Genomic DNA, 15,795 nt, shown 5'->3' with positions numbered 1-15,795 from the left:
TACCCTGCGGATCAGCTGTCAGAGCATAGAGGGAAAAAAATGACGCCTAAAATATGCTTGAGAGTGCAACAGTTGTTCATATTTTTATGCTACTTTATCTTATTATTATCATCATTGTGGGTATTTGTGCATTTCTTCTAAATTCTAGTAACTCAGGCTTTTATCAATAACAATATGAGCTCAACACTGGGACTCTTTTGGTGCATTTGTGAAATAAAACCATAGTGACCACTAAAAAGGCAAATACACACATGCACACACTTCACACGCTTCCATTTCTGTAGTGAAGACTGCAGAAATTAGATCACACACACACACACACACACACACACACACACACACACACACACACACACACACACACACACACACACACACCACACACACACACACACACACACACACACGACCTAGGCTAACCAATGCACTAATCGCCTGCCCCGGGCATAGGAGGAGCTTGGTGCTTAAGTAGGCTGCCAATCAGTCAGTCAGCTCCACATCCAGAAGCTCCTGCGGCCAGACACACGCATCACTCCGCACTCGAGGTGCCAAACTGCGGCTCTGACACAACTCCGGGTCAGCGGAGAGAAGCTTGACAGTTTCAGAAAAAAGGGGGACTCTGGTGATTTAGACACCCCCTTCATCCTCCTCTTCTTCTTTTTTTTCTGGGGATTCCTACTTTCTCTTTTTGTTTTACCTGCCTCCTCTTGCTGTTGTGTGACTTTCACTTTGGGGGAGATTTTACTGTACGCGTTCTCCGGACATGTCTTTCCCTCAGCTGGGGTACCCCCAGTTCCTCAGTGCCTCCCATGAGGTGTACGGCGGCGAGCGGCCGGCCTCTGCCCGGGAAGGAGGCACCGAGGGCGGCGTGAGCTCGTCCGCTACCGCCGCAGCTGTCGGCTCTATGCTGGGGATGTACGGGAGCCCATGGGCGGCTCACAACTACAGTGCCTTTCTGCCGTACAGCGGAGCCACAGACCTCGCCCTCATATCCCAGATGGTGAGAGTTGATACTTGTTTGACTGAAGACTGAAGCAGCTCAGCTGTTAATGACAGAGTCCTCACAGGCTCATCTTTCATCTATCGTTAAATAATACGCAATTAACCAGTGGCTCAAAGTGACTGACATATCAGCTCGTTCCTTTTCTGCAGAATCGTTAATAAACAGCCTAATAATTTTTATTAAATCCGATCCGCCAATTGTCTGTTTAACAATTCACTCAGTGTGTGTAGGTGTGTATGGCAAAAATACTGAAGGGTTACACAGAGAAATCCTCCATCTTTGGAAGCACAAGACTAAACTTCAAAATTTTAGGTTCAGACTTTTTCTTTTCTTTTCTGTAAATTATGTAAATCATGTGGGAAAAACACCACAACAATCACTGATAATTTGAGCTTAATTATGTTTTAGGAAAAAAATGCATGTATTAATGAGAAAAACACCATTATTAATTAATAACCTACTGATTAGAAATTAATTGTATTCTTTATTTGTTCTAAACAAAAATAGCAATATTTAAATATAATTTAAAAATGCTGCAACTTTAGTAAATAAAAATATTTTAATCGGTTTTATTAATTCATGTCTAACTCTTTGTTGCATGATAATATTTGGTGTCAAATTTAAGAGACATTGAAACTTTAAAAAACTTTTTAGCTGCACAAATAAGAAATCAAACGTCTTTTTCTTTTTTTTTTTAACGTATTCCTTGAACTTTAAGAGGAAATGAGTTCAAGACGAGTCGCTCAACAAGTTGCCACCTCTCTCTCTCCATGAACATTTCAGGGCTCCCAGTATGAGTTGAAGGAGAGCCCGGGCTCCCACCCAGCCTCCCTGCCTGTCCACGCCGCTCAGGGCTTCTACCCGTACGGCCAGTATCCATATGGGGATCCGTCCAGGGCCAAGACGGCCACGCGGGAGACCACGAGCACCCTTAAGGCCTGGCTGCAGGAGCACCAGAAGAACCCCTACCCGACCAAAGGAGAGAAGATCATGCTGGCTATCATCACCCGGATGACACTCACACAGGTGGGAAGTGTGTTCATGTGTCAGATGTGACTTGGCATTAAAGGTTTCAAAAAATGAGCCCATAACAACAGCTCCAGTCTCCACACATGAGGATAATAAACGACTGTTTGCTTGTTTTTAAAGGTCATGTCTTCTTATCTACAAGAACAATACTTCATTAACCTACTTGTGACGTTACTTGTTATGACAACACAGTCACCAGCTGTGATTGACACTTTAAAGTTACACTTCCACCCTGACGATGAAAAGTCTCCAGGCAGTTATTGTCTCACAGCTCTTTCAGTAATTATAACGAATTAGTGAAACGGGCGAAGAAGAATCAGCGTTTTGCATATTTAATCATTTCACAGTTTCCCGCCACGCATCATCAAACAAGTGTATTTGATTTATAATGTGTGGAAAAATTTGTTTTCATTTTCCAGGTGTCGACGTGGTTCGCCAACGCCCGCAGACGCCTGAAGAAGGAGAACAAGGTAACCTGGGGCCGCAGCGCCGAGGACCGTGACGGCCGCATCTTCAGCAGCGACAACGAGGACGAGCACGGCAAGAACGGCAGCGACGACGAAGACGAAGAAGAGGAAATCGATTTGGAAACTGTGGATATCGAGAGACCCGAGGAGGAGCGAGCAGAGGAGCAGAGCTCCGGGAAAGTAGAGGGCGAGGCGGGCCTGCCCGCCAGAGAGCAGGCCTCGGAGCCGAAGAGCTCGGAGAGCAGCAGGACGCTTTCAGTGGAGGGCCTGAGAGGGGTGGAGGCTGCTATTTCTCTCAATAAACCGCCTGTTGTCAAACTCGCAGTGGATCATTCTCCCAGCAGACAGGAGTGCCAGAGACCACCACAGAGCAAACCCAAAATCTGGTCCTTGGCTGAGACCGCCACGGCCCCCGACAGCTCTCACAAACCTTCTCCGGCGGCCCATGCGCATCACCCGGCTTTGGCCTCCGCCGGCCACCCGGCATTGCTCCCGGGTCATGGGATATATACATGCCAGATTGGCAAGCTGCACAACTGGGCCAACGCGGCTTTTCTGAACGCCAACTCTCTTTTGAACATGAGATCGCTCCTCGGCGGGGCACCGGCCGGACACCTGCCTCTCCACGGTGCGGTGCCGGCTGCGCGTCACGACGCACGATCGGCGGCTGCGGCGGGCCCTGGAACTTCGGGGACGGAGGATGACAGTGATGTAGAGTCGTCAGGAAGCTTCAGTCCAAAAAGAGATGGTATGGACTTCATTTAACTGTACGACCCTCTGCAATTCATGTGTTTACTGAACAGGCCTCAGCAGTTACTTTAATGCGTAAATGGCAACAAGAACGGATCCAAAAAAGCAATTATCTACAGGACAAAAATAATAATTTGCAAATTAAATTTAAAAAATAATTCTAACCAATGAATTGCTAAATAAACACATTGCTTTTCTTCTTTTTGCAGACGAAGAGAGCGACCACAGGCCTGACTCCCTGAAGTCCCCGTTCCAGCTGATCACTGACAGGTAACCTCATGCATTTGAAATCAATTTGGCATCACGACATTATCAACCTCAATTTCTTTCCACATGTCTTCTGCTAAATGAACCTTAAAGGGGAGGTAAACACTGCTACACCTGACTGGGCGGGAGAGGCAGACCTCAGCACATAAATCATGTGATTGAGTCCCCCACTTTAACGCCTCGTCAGGCAGCAGTCTAATATATCCTGCGCCCCCCCCCCCCTTCACACTCCCGTACACCCCCCACTCCATCTACCCCCCCCCCCACCCCAACAACTGAGTTATCGCCACCTATGTCATTTAAATAATCTGCCGCCATTTATTCACGCCCCCTCAGTGAATGCAGCTAATGTATGTCAAAGAAAACGCTGATAGCAACATCATGAATGAAGTGGAGGGTGAAAAGACATAAAACAATTTAACCATGGTGTTTTTTAATCTGCATAAATCCAGATTAACATGGTTTCAGAGGATCTTGAAAAACTAAAATCACAGTGTTAAAACCGGCTAATTATTTTGAAATGTCTATAAATGGAAATGTGCTTTTTTTTATATAAAGGAAGAAAACATCAACACCTTTCTGACTGTTTTCCTAGACTCATTTTCACTTATTTCACCTCTTTTCTTTTTGTCCTCTGTCCTCAGACCTCACCATGGGACAACATCACAGCGAGTTCTGACAACAACATTATGAGAAGACCAAGAAAGAAAAAAAAGAAGAAGACAGGAGTAATTTTATTTAACGGAGAACTCTTTAACGAAGGCTATTTTTTTGGTTTTTCCGGCAGGGCCACCTGTCATAGTATTACTGTTTAGCTTCTACATGCAAAAGAGATGGTTGTTTTTGTCACAGATTTGCTTGTATCTCTCTTTTTATGTCCTATGTTTTTTTTTCTTCGCCTCCTCTGTTGTGAATGGAAACCTTGAAAATTGTAAATACAGGATATGAATTTGTCTTTAAAGAATATATTTTTTGGGAACTAAATAAATGTCATTATAGTCATTTATTATTTGAGACTTTTTTCATTGTAACTAAATAGAAATTGTTCATGGTCGAGTCAAAAATCAGGAGAAAAAGTGATGGAGTGGGGACGTAAAGGTGACTTCAACTTCTTGATTTTTATTGTCACAGAGTTTTAATCTCCTTTTTTTTAAGGTTGATCAAGATTTTTATGATGTCATTTCACAGTCGGCTATATCATATATCAGATAGATATCAGATCAGTTTTAATGTGATTATAATTATTCTAACAATTTTTTTTCTCTCCCTCTAAAAATGTGTGAAGTCGCAGCAAATTGGGTATTTTAAGGATCTATATGAAAATATAATATAATACAGACACAAAATACTATTGATTCCCACTTGATTAATGGCGATCACAGTGTACCCACCTTTTAATTGACCCTTTGGTCCCTGTGTCTAGTTAGTTTCACTCTCTTCTTGCCAACCTAACCGTGCAGTGTCAGCCCTTTTTTTTTTTTTGTAAGAAAAAGTCTCGCCCTCATTGAAACCTGCACTCTCGCCAAAACTCTGAGACTTACGCCAGCGCCTTGGAAGCCACTGCAAACGCTGCGGAAATTGAAATTGAAGATTTCCAGGACCTTATGAACCTGCGCCTGTGCTTTCAGCCCAGGCCTCCTTGCTTTAATGTTGGATTATACCCCCTCAGTGCCACCACTGCCGCCTCTGAAATATGGATCAGACGGCAGGAAAGGCCAGCAGCCAGTATGGGGGCGGCAGCTCAGGGGGAGGTGGATGGGAGGTGGGGGTGGGGGGTGTCATTCTGAGCCATCCTTGACGTTCACAGGCCCAAAGACAGGGGGTAATTTAAAGAGGAGAAAGAGCGAGAGAGAGAGAGAGGGTGATGGGGGGTCTTAGTGCTGCTAATAGAGAGTATTTCTCAAAGCGGTGGTCTTGTGCTTGGTTTAGCAGCAGATCATGCATGGCGCAGACTTTGGGGTCCTCTGGCCTCTCGAGGGGCCCATGCAGCCTCAGGTTCATGTACTGACAAAACTTAGACTTAAAGTTAGTCTTCTGCAAATAATTTAAAGTTTTATATTTGGTCACGTTTTATTTTGACAGTCCGGTGTTGGTAGTCAGCTTTCTGTCAGGTGGCGATGGCCTTTCAGTAAAATGCTTGTTGAGGTGTTTAAATACTGATGAAGTCTACGGATGTTCAGTGTTTGGATTAGATTACTGAGATGGTTGGAGTTAGGTTAAAACTGTGGCGTTGTGCTTGAAGATCTTGTCTAGTTTAACAGCTGAATATCAACAGTTAACTGAACTGAAGTGTTGCTTGTGTATTTACTCTGATACCGTTTGCTAAGCGCTGTGGTCGATGTATACATGTCATGTAAAGTACACAGTGGACTGGTGATTTGAGCAGGCGTCAGACGGCCACTGACGGATTCACACTGGAGATGTGACTCAATGCTGCCACCTCACTCTCAGAGAAAGAAGAGCAGTATGAGGAGTACGACTGTCACTCACACTAAACCTTTCTGCAAAGTCACTTCTATATTCCCACCAATTGTTAATGCAAACAAACACACCAGCATCAACCCAAAAACATTATCCAGCACGCTCACTTTGCATACTGTTGCTGAGAAGCGTGTATCTCCAAATTTAGTGATTTTTTATTTTTTTTGTTTGGATAAACTGCAAGTCTTGCTTTCAGGGTGGAGAGAATGATCCTACTTCTTTAGATACAGTAAGTAAACCGTTTACTGATCTGATGAATACATCATCACTAAGATGAAAACACGATGCACAGTGGTGATTTGGAGATGTGTGGTTTTCACAGTTAGACATTATAACATATTCACTCTATCCGTACCAAGTCAGATTTCATATATTGGCTTTAGCAGCTGCACATCCAGTTCAATCTCAGTGAGACCAAATTTAAACTTTTCATGCAGGAAACAAATTTGTATCTTGATGTCGGACTGAAAAGACGCACAGTCACTATCACAAAGGCCTCAAATCATGACGGTGCATGTGAGGAAAATGTACGTGCTCCTCTTCTAACCTCGTACCGAAATCACTACAGATAGGATCAAGATTTGACCATTATCAAAATTTACATTAACTTATACAACCATTACCTCGGCTCTAGTACACTCTGCTGTCTGTAAGTGATTCAGTGTGAACATCCCAATGTGCAGTGTCAAACTAATGCAAAGTTTGGTGCTCACTTCTCAAAGTGTAATCAGTTATTTAAATGGAAGTCCATTGCATTGTTTTTATTTATCATTACATTAATTCATGAGTCGCCTTTCATCACGGACGTGCGCTGAATTCTTCCATTTTTGGAGATTCGGTTTCTTTCTGGGAATTAGACGACACACAAACCCCAGAAAAACGAAATTTCACATGTCAGTTTATCTGTGGGTTAAACATACAAAATATAATGTGTTGATGAGTGAGCTTTAGAGCTGCTGGTAGGTGATTTGTTACCTATGCACAGGGCCAGGTCAGCTGTTCCCTCCTGTTGGCTCTGTGATAAGCTAAGCCAACCAGCTGCTGGTGTTAGCTATGGGAGTGGTATCGGTCTTCTCAACTAACTTTCAGAGTTTCCTAAAATGCAGAATTACGACTTTAAACCTGACACACGTGTGTATGAGGTGTGTGTGTGTGTGTGTGTGTGTGGGGGGGGGATAAGTCGGGACTTTGTTTTCAGGTGCTGCAGATTTTTCTCCTCACTCAAAAGTCTGTGGATCTTAATTCATCCATCCATCCCTCCGTTCACCCGCCCACACATCCTTTCACAGAGAGAAAGAGTCGGAAAACAAGAGATAGAGAAAGCAAACTTGCGTCTAAAGAGAGCAAATGAGAGAGAGAGAGAGAGAGAGAGAGAGAGAGAGAGAGAGAGAGAGAGATGATGCAGTGAGAGCTGTCATTGATGTGAGAACAGCATGGAAGGAAGCCAGACACTTGAGGCCATTTTCACTTCCTCTGCCAACTCTGACAGACTGCCATCAGCACGGCGGAGGAGAATATCAGCCGCTCTCTCTCTCTCTTATACGCTCTTCACTTTTTCTACACTTCATCCCAGCCAGACCGCGCTACTGTTCTTCCAAGTACCCAAACAATATGTTATTCTTTCAAAGTTGGAAATCAGTGAGCTTAGCATGATGGGGCTGAAAATGACATCAAATAGCCGTTTAATCAGCTACACAGCGTGCCCAAAACATGCTTTGTTATGAAAGGAGTGGAAAAAGTGAGCAGATCCAAAATATGATTAGTGTTTTCTGGCGGGTGCAGCTAGAACTTCTTCAGAGTTTCAAGTTTAGGCTTCATGTTGGTAGTTTGTCACCCAACCTGCCCCGAAACTTTTCAAAAAATAGAGCTGGTACACACTGTAAAAAAAGCCGCAAGTGAGGAAAACAACCAGTGCTAATACTCCTGAATAAAACTCTCTCTGTGGAGTTTTTAGAGTCGTATCAGCCCCTCAAACTCTCAGTGTGAACAGAGTCTTCATTGGAGCTTTGGTATTCTGATATAGACTCTTTGGTGAGGTCTAATCCCTATTAAAGAGGCAGATTATGGAGGGGATTTGTCTTTGATTTGCCTGTCCCACTGCTCCTTTCTGTCACCATCTCGCTCTCTATATATATCCTTCCCTCGTTCTTTCTCTCTCTGCTCCTCTGTCGTCTTGATGGGATGGTCCGGGGTTGAACAATGATTACCTCCATGTGTCATCCCCCTCACACTCCCACCCTTTAGCCATCCTCCTGTGATTATGGCCACATGTATGAGGGCCCCTGGTTGCCTGAATAGATTTGTTAAAGGCCCCCAGTGGATGAGAGCCGTCCGGGCCTTGTAGCCTGGCCCTCGTGTGCGCATCGGGACTCTGCATGGGGGTGAACTCCCTGCCAGTCAGCCCCCTCCCTCCCTCCTACAGCGGTTACCCCTCCTACTCTTCTCCGCTCCTCCGCCACGCAGAGATAATCAGGCTTATGTAAAGACGACGTGCTCTTTTGACAGTCATCAGCTCATCAGTGATCCAATCAAGCCCAAATCCGCCATTGTTCGCCCCTCAAAGTGTCTCAAATCCGCTTGTGCAGGAGAGAGGCGCTGCGCTCTTTATCCTGCCAATCACTCCTGACATTCCTGCCACTGTTGCCATGGCCTGGGGCCCTCAGAGGTCGTGAAAACAGAGCGCATGAGCTGACTCGGGGAGAATGGCGGAGCGCTAAAGGAGGGACTCTCTGTGCGACGGCCCCATTGGTCAGTCAACACAGGGGGTAAGTGTAGACAAGTTAGGGCTGTATAGTCCCCGCTGAGAGGGCCAGCCGGACAGAAAGAGACAAGGGAGGGCGATGAGGCAGAGAAAGGGCCGAGGCAAGAGAAAGAGGGCAAGAGAGGTGTGTGCGGAGAAAGGAGGAAAAAGAGGGTTAGGGAGGGACAGTGTTTGATTGCCAAATAGGCTTTACAGAGCTTGACCTCAAGGGGCTCGAAGAAGAAAGAGCCTGACACACAGTTAAAGAAATAATGAACATGCAAGTTAATATTTCTTGAATTTTTGATGTATTTCTGCAGTTAAAATGTAGAAATGAAGCATTTATCCTACTGCAAAACAACCCACTATAATTAATTCTATACTACGAAAGCTCCAGACTAGAGCTGCCAACAAAAAATCATTTTGATCCGTGTGTGTGTGTGTGTGTGTGTGTGTGTGTGTTTGTGTGAGCGCATGCTAGCTGCTGAGCTGTAATTTGAAATGGAAATGTACCTCCCAACGCAATGAAGCTAATACATGTCATTGCAGGATAATCGGGGCACTGGGTTAAATCTGTTGTAATGTCGTCAAAAGAATAATTTTCTGTACCCAATGTATACGTAAGTGAGCAAATGTTTAGCCTAGACAAGATATCATAGGGAATTTACGCCATTCACTGTTCCTCCATAGGGATTAGTGGAATTAAGCGTGTACACAAAAGCAAAGTATCAAAACTCATGGGTAATTCAACAAGCGCCACAATACTGAGTTTACCGAGTGCTGCGTTTATTGTCGTGTTGCAGCTGCGAGTACCGTACAGACAAATAGCAAACATCGTCAATGCCTTTAAAAGGAGACAAATTTAATATACAGGGAAAATACACACAACAAATACTATGAAAGGGTGGGAGTGATAAGTCTTTTCTCTTGTTTGCCCATTCATAGCAATAATCTGCAGGAAGAAGCAGATTAGGACAGAGGGAGGGTTCGTGGTTGAGCGTTCGCATCACTGGCTCCTTTCAGCCATTTTGAAACAATGTTTATCCACTGGTTTGTTATAGCATAGCAACTTAGCTTAGTGAACTGCTGTGAGCGTCCAGAGGGGCCTGAGGACTCGCTGAGTCTTTGTTCAGCATCCATTGAGACTCCCTGATGTATTATAGTGCGGTACGGAGAAGCTGCACAAAATCAGTTCATATGTGGTCTTGTGGTGATTTCTGTCTTTAGTATCTCAGTTTGTAAAATCTTCATCAAATGTTTTTGTTTATCATTTAGCCCTGAAAATCAATATTTTTAAAGAAGAAAAATAAAAAAACTTAGCAACAGTGTCCACAACTTTAGAGAAGACAGAAGAAAGAGAACAAGCACAATACTGCAATACAATCATGAAAAAAAAAGTCCTTTGGTTCAAGAATGTTCTTGAAATAAATTGATTTGTATTGTACTCAGGTTAAAATGATTTAACTACATTGACATATCTTTAGCCACGCAAGCAACATGACTGGAGGGAGGCAGTGTCGGTCACATGGTCGGTCATTTTGTACAGACACTGGCGATCTCTTGACGATTCCTCTTGCGATATGTTTTCACTTCGAGTCAAGTGAAATATCTCAGCATCTACCAGATGGATTGACACAAAATCTGAACCAGCATTTACGGCTCCTGATTCACTTATCCAAATTACATTGATGACTTTTCCTCTAGTGATACCACAAGGTTAACACTTTTAACAAATGTTAGCATGCTAACACACTAAACTATGACGCTAACATGCTAAACTAAGATGTCAAACATTATACCTGCTAAACAGCAGCATGTTAGCATTGTCATTGTGAACATGTTAGCATGCTGATGTTAGCATTTAACCCTAAGTACAGCCCGACAGAGCTGCTGGCATAGCTGATGGCTCATAGGCTACATCCACACTGCTACGTTTTAATTTTAGAATGGCGTTTTCTGCCCATGCAGGAAAATTATCCCAACCTGCTTTTAAACACACTGACTTGTATGAAGATTATTATTTTTTAGAAATTAGTGTCTGTCATCACGAAAGAACACAATATAAAGCAGGATGCTGTAAAAAATGAAGAAGAAAAAAAGACTCTAGTTTGTAGAAAATTCTTGAAGTAAATTGATTTGTTTAAAAAAAAAAAAAACTGTTGAAATGTTGTCAACATACTGGCAACAATAGATAATAACAGATAAATATTACAAGATAAGATATGGATTGTGGAAGTGTACAGAAAAGCAGAGTGTTAAACCCCCTCGGCTGTCTTTCACTTTGTGCATAATGATAGATGACTCATGGGTCACATATCTTCACAGTTTAATTACACATGTGCACACATACACACACACACACACACGGTTGTAGAGTAATATGAGTCCTCATTCATCTGCCCAAGTCATTTAGGGTAATAGAGCTTAATGGAGTATATTAACCCTGTCCAGCTTGCACCCCCCACACCCCCCACCCCCTTAGATATGTGCGTGTGTTCATGCACGTGCACAGAGAAAGGGGAAACCTGCCAACTGTTTATCTGCAAGGCACACACACACACAGACACACACACACACACACACACACACACTAGGGGAGCAGAGATCTGGTTTCCCACTGTCACAGATGCTTACCCGCCTCTCCATTAGTGATGTGATTGGAGTGGACACAGAAAACCAGCAGCCACGTTCCCACAGGGGCAATCTGAGGAAATTATTGCCCCGCTCCTCTCCGGGGAATGTCATCGCTCCAGAAAGAAGCACTTAATCGACTGCTATCACATGCAACTCTCTGTCAACCGCATAGCATGAGTTTTTGAGCATTTGGTGTGGATTAATACTTTGTGGAATAGTGTTTGATGATACGTGATCAGTCATGGCAAACAGTAAGAGGCTGGCGGGAGCTGCAGGGCTCTGCAGACGCGGAATCAGGAGATCAGACACTCAGCAGCGTTTAATGGGAAAGTGACAAATGAATTATCACTGGAGAATGAAGACTGATACAATAGTCAAGATCTTCAGTCTGTATTCTATTTTCTGTGTGACACAAGGAGTAAATTGACTTCTAATCTGTAACCAACATTATGGCATTTAATCTTTGCTGATGTGAATATTGTAGGAATGTGACAAAAAAAAAAAAAAAATCACAAGCTGATTAAGATGTAGCAAAACCAGTGAAACAAAAAGTGTTCACTCAGGAGTGTGTGATGTTCAGCTGGAACGCTGCTGGTGGCCAAAGAGTCCTGGGAGGTCCGATCAGAGATGTAACATGAAATCTGCAGCCTCACTCACAGTGCAGACATGCAGACAAGCAGACCTACTGTGTTGCCTTCGGTCGGTCACAAAATTGTGGGTGACCTTTTCACCCTGGTCAATAGTAACTGCAAGTTGAGCCCACTGCACCCTGAGGCTAACACCGCCACATACACACGCACACACACAAACCACCACAATAAGGTTGTAGTTCCTTAAACCGCCAGATGATGGCACCTGAGGTCCAAGCAGGGTGCTGCAGTGGTCGTGTGAAGCACTGAGGAGGAAATATAGCTCTGAGCCTTTTTTCATGGTATTCCCCAATTTAAGAGTCTAAAGTGGAAACTCACAGATTAAATGGTTTTCTAGGATTTGTAGGATTATTCCCTTTTTAACTTCCATTTATCTTACTGAAATTCTTTCATGAAATCCAAATCATTCATGGTTATCATTGGGCTTTTTTAACCACGGACTTAGATTACAAAGGTTTAATCATGATTTAATGCTTATGTTCTGCAGATCCCTGTAATAACAACTCAACACATATACTTTTTTGACCATTTCATGCCTTTATTTGACAGGACCAGTGGAGAGACAGTAGGGGAATGGAATGCAGCAAATGGTCCGGCCATATACTTTTACGAGATTGTTTTATCACCTTGATTCTTCATGACTTTTCCTAATTTAAGAGAATTACTCATGAACATGATTATGGACTGAAGGAAGAAATACTCCGATCTCTTACCTGAGTAAAAGTAAAAGTACAAAAGTATTATCATCAAAGTACTTAGAGTATCAAAGGTAAAAGTACTCATTGTGCAGAATGACCCATTTCAGAATTATGTATTAAACTATTGGATTATAATTATTGATGTAGCAGCAAGAGAAGGTGGGGATCCTTTTATTTTATGTATTTTAGTTACTTATATAAAAGTGTGTAGCTTGTGAATGCTAACAGGGACGCTCTAATTGATCCAAAACACAGCTAACATAATGTATTGTACATTTCCTTGTCTGTGAGTATATTGTGGCATATCATATAAGATATAAAACTATGTGAAATATGTCATTTTTAAAATATTTGCTGTATTAACAATGCTTTATGGTCACTTCTATATTTTCTCACTATCAAATGTGCAGGCTCAGTCTGTAGCAAAAGGAGGGTTTACCACCTCAGTCCTTTTATACATATTGTGTTTTAATAAAGTCAGATGAAAAGAAAAGAAAATTTAAGGGAAAAAACTATTTAATTTTGCAATCATTATTTTTTGCACTGTAAAAATGACTGGCCAGAAAAGTGTTCGAAAACAACTGGGCATAAAGAGCAAAGAACAGAAATCAAGTCAGACCAAAAGAGATACTGACAAATAAATAGATAGGATAACAGACAGGATCAGTGGGTGAGTTAAGGTGGGTCAAAGTGTTTGTTAAAGGCTCTATCGGTCCCTGTGGACTGAGGCTTGAAGAGCTGAATAATGTATGTCCGCTCCTGGAGTAATGAAGTGGAAGTGATAGGGAGGAATATGGCTGGCCTCCCAGGGCTCAACGCAAACTGTACACACTCTTAAGAGCTGCCTGTAGCCTAAACCTGTCTCCCTCTCTGCCTGAGCCTGTCTTCGTCCACCTCTCACACACACACACACACACACACACACACACACACACACACACACTTTCACGCACGCTGCACAGCGGCTAAGAGGGTTAGCTTGTCTCTGTTCCTGTGTCTTACATCATTGATGAGGAAGACCAGGGCATTTATAGTATCCCACTCAGAGTTCAACAGCTCCAGATCTTCCATGAGGCTCTTATTAGACAGGAGCAGAGAAAGCAGGAGATAGCATGGCTGCTGCTCAGTGGTCAGACAGATACCTGGTGTTGGCAGCCTTGTTTGTGGATCAGATCTGGCCTGGTTTGCACTTGTACTTGGTCGGTGCTAGTGTGCTTAACAAGAGGCAGCCGCTGTAGGCCGTGTCTTGTGGTGAAAAGAACGGGCTTTTTCCTTTTCCTCATGATCCATTTATTGCCTGTCCTCCTCTGTCCCCTTCTTTCTCCCTGAATATCCCTCCCTTTTATTAACTGAGCAAACGTTGGTGGAAAGGTGGAAAGGTTACCTCGTGCTGAAGATTCACTTTAGCTAAAACAGGGCAAGATTTATGTTTTAGCAAAGTTTCAGAGGAAAGAGCACGCAGATATAATCTGAAGACATTTCTTTAAAAAAAAAGAAAGTTTTTGTTGTTGTCAGACTTACAAAGCAAATATAAAAGAAAGTTGAGCGTCATATGAGAAGATCAATGACTTTTATATCCGTTTGTTTAATATAAGGCTGCAGCCATCTGCCAGTTAGCATAGCTTAGCATCAAATGGGGAAACAGCTAGCCTTGCTCTGTTTGAAGGTATAACAAGATCCACCTACCAGCACCTCTAAAGCTCACTGATTAAAATCTCATGTCTCCTTCATTCAAACCATCCATCTACAAAGTGTTTAAATGTAAGAACGACAACATTTCTCTCCTCTCAGCCCCGAGTCTGCTTCTGTTGGTTTCTTCCTGCTCATTGTTGAACTGTTGGGTTTCTCTCCATAGTATCGGAAAGTCTGTAGTTTTTTGTTGTTGTTGTTGTTGTTGTTGTTGTTGTTGTTGTTGTTGTATGCTTACAAAGTAATTGACATCACAAAGCAAAGCAAGCTGTAGAATGTGGACAGTGAACTCCATAAACAGTCCTTTATGCAGAGAGACCGGTTAAAGAACAATTTAATGAGAGACTGCAGTGAGCTACAGAAGCTAGTGGAACGTTAGCCGGGACGTTAGCTTTCCGTGGAACTATTTTCTCTCCACCCGAGTCCTCGCCCCGAACGAGGTTCAAGATATAATAAAGTCATGTTTTCACTCAGGTTGTTGAAAGCATTCTCATTTAAATTTGGGCCCATCAGAACCACCCACTGAGATACTTTAAGTAAAATAGAAAAAAAAAACAAGATGAAGGCTCAAAAAGCATCTACATGTTGAACAGTGATTAAAATTGCATAGATTTCAGACTTTAAGGTAGGAAATATTCAAATGCAGCACACTGTGATTGAAAGAACTTGTGATTGGAGTTGTTTGGCCCTCTCTTCCAAACACTCTCTGCAGTTCTTCGCCCTCCTCCTCCTCTCACATTAACATGCTTCTATCATTAACCCCCATGCCCCACCTACTGCATAATAGCTAAAGCTGAATGCAGGAAGGAGAGAATGTGTTTTTTTTTTTTTCTTGCGAAGCATCTTGAATGAATGATTGATGTGAGGGGACTGAGATTAGAAAGATATAATCACGGTCTAATGAACGCAGAGCTTTAAGAAATATATACTGGAAGAATGCCATAAATTTATAAACACACCATATATTAATATATAAGTAGTTCATTGAATATTCAGAAAGAAAGGACATAAGACAATCTGTGCACCTCCATATGTAATGCATGCTTTATATTCATTCTTTTTACCCAGGAGGAAGGTAACAAACGCCTTGAAAGTTCAATCCTCACTCTCTATAGTCGACTCATTCATCTATACCTTGCAAGTTATTTCCCCCCCGTAAACTATATGAAACCGAGATTAAACAAAGTCATGTTCATTGTCACTGGCTAAACAAATTGCCACTCTCTTTGAGTGGCGTATGTTTTGTGCGAAGACGTGCAAAGCCAGCACGAGGAGAAAACTTCATTTCCGAGCTTTGGGCACAGATGAGGGAGAGACAGTTAGTCCGTGTTCAGTATATGAGCACCTTTCATGGGACAAATGGAATGTCAATCAAGCGCCTGTACAC

General features: G+C 42.8%; 1 protein-coding gene across 1 annotated transcript; it reads left to right on the top strand.

Annotated features, from left to right (window-relative positions):
* Positions 1-763: 763 nt before the first annotated feature.
* LOC111233187 (iroquois-class homeodomain protein irx-1-B-like) lies at positions 764-4,222 on the top strand. The gene is made up of 5 exons (XM_022760945.1): positions 764-1,000; positions 1,787-2,029; positions 2,452-3,247; positions 3,459-3,519; positions 4,161-4,222. Exons 1-5 carry the CDS (start codon positions 764-766, stop codon positions 4,207-4,209), a joined length of 1,386 nt encoding a protein of 461 aa, XP_022616666.1. The 3' UTR covers positions 4,210-4,222.
* Positions 4,223-15,795: the final 11,573 nt, after the last annotated feature.

Source organism: Seriola dumerili, unplaced genomic scaffold (assembly GCF_002260705.1).
Source record: "Seriola dumerili isolate Sdu_G_001 unplaced genomic scaffold, Sdu_1.0 BDQW01000378.1, whole genome shotgun sequence".
Taxonomy (NCBI): domain Eukaryota; kingdom Metazoa; phylum Chordata; class Actinopteri; order Carangiformes; family Carangidae; genus Seriola; species Seriola dumerili.
This window is presented reverse-complemented; position numbering and strand designations above follow the sequence as displayed.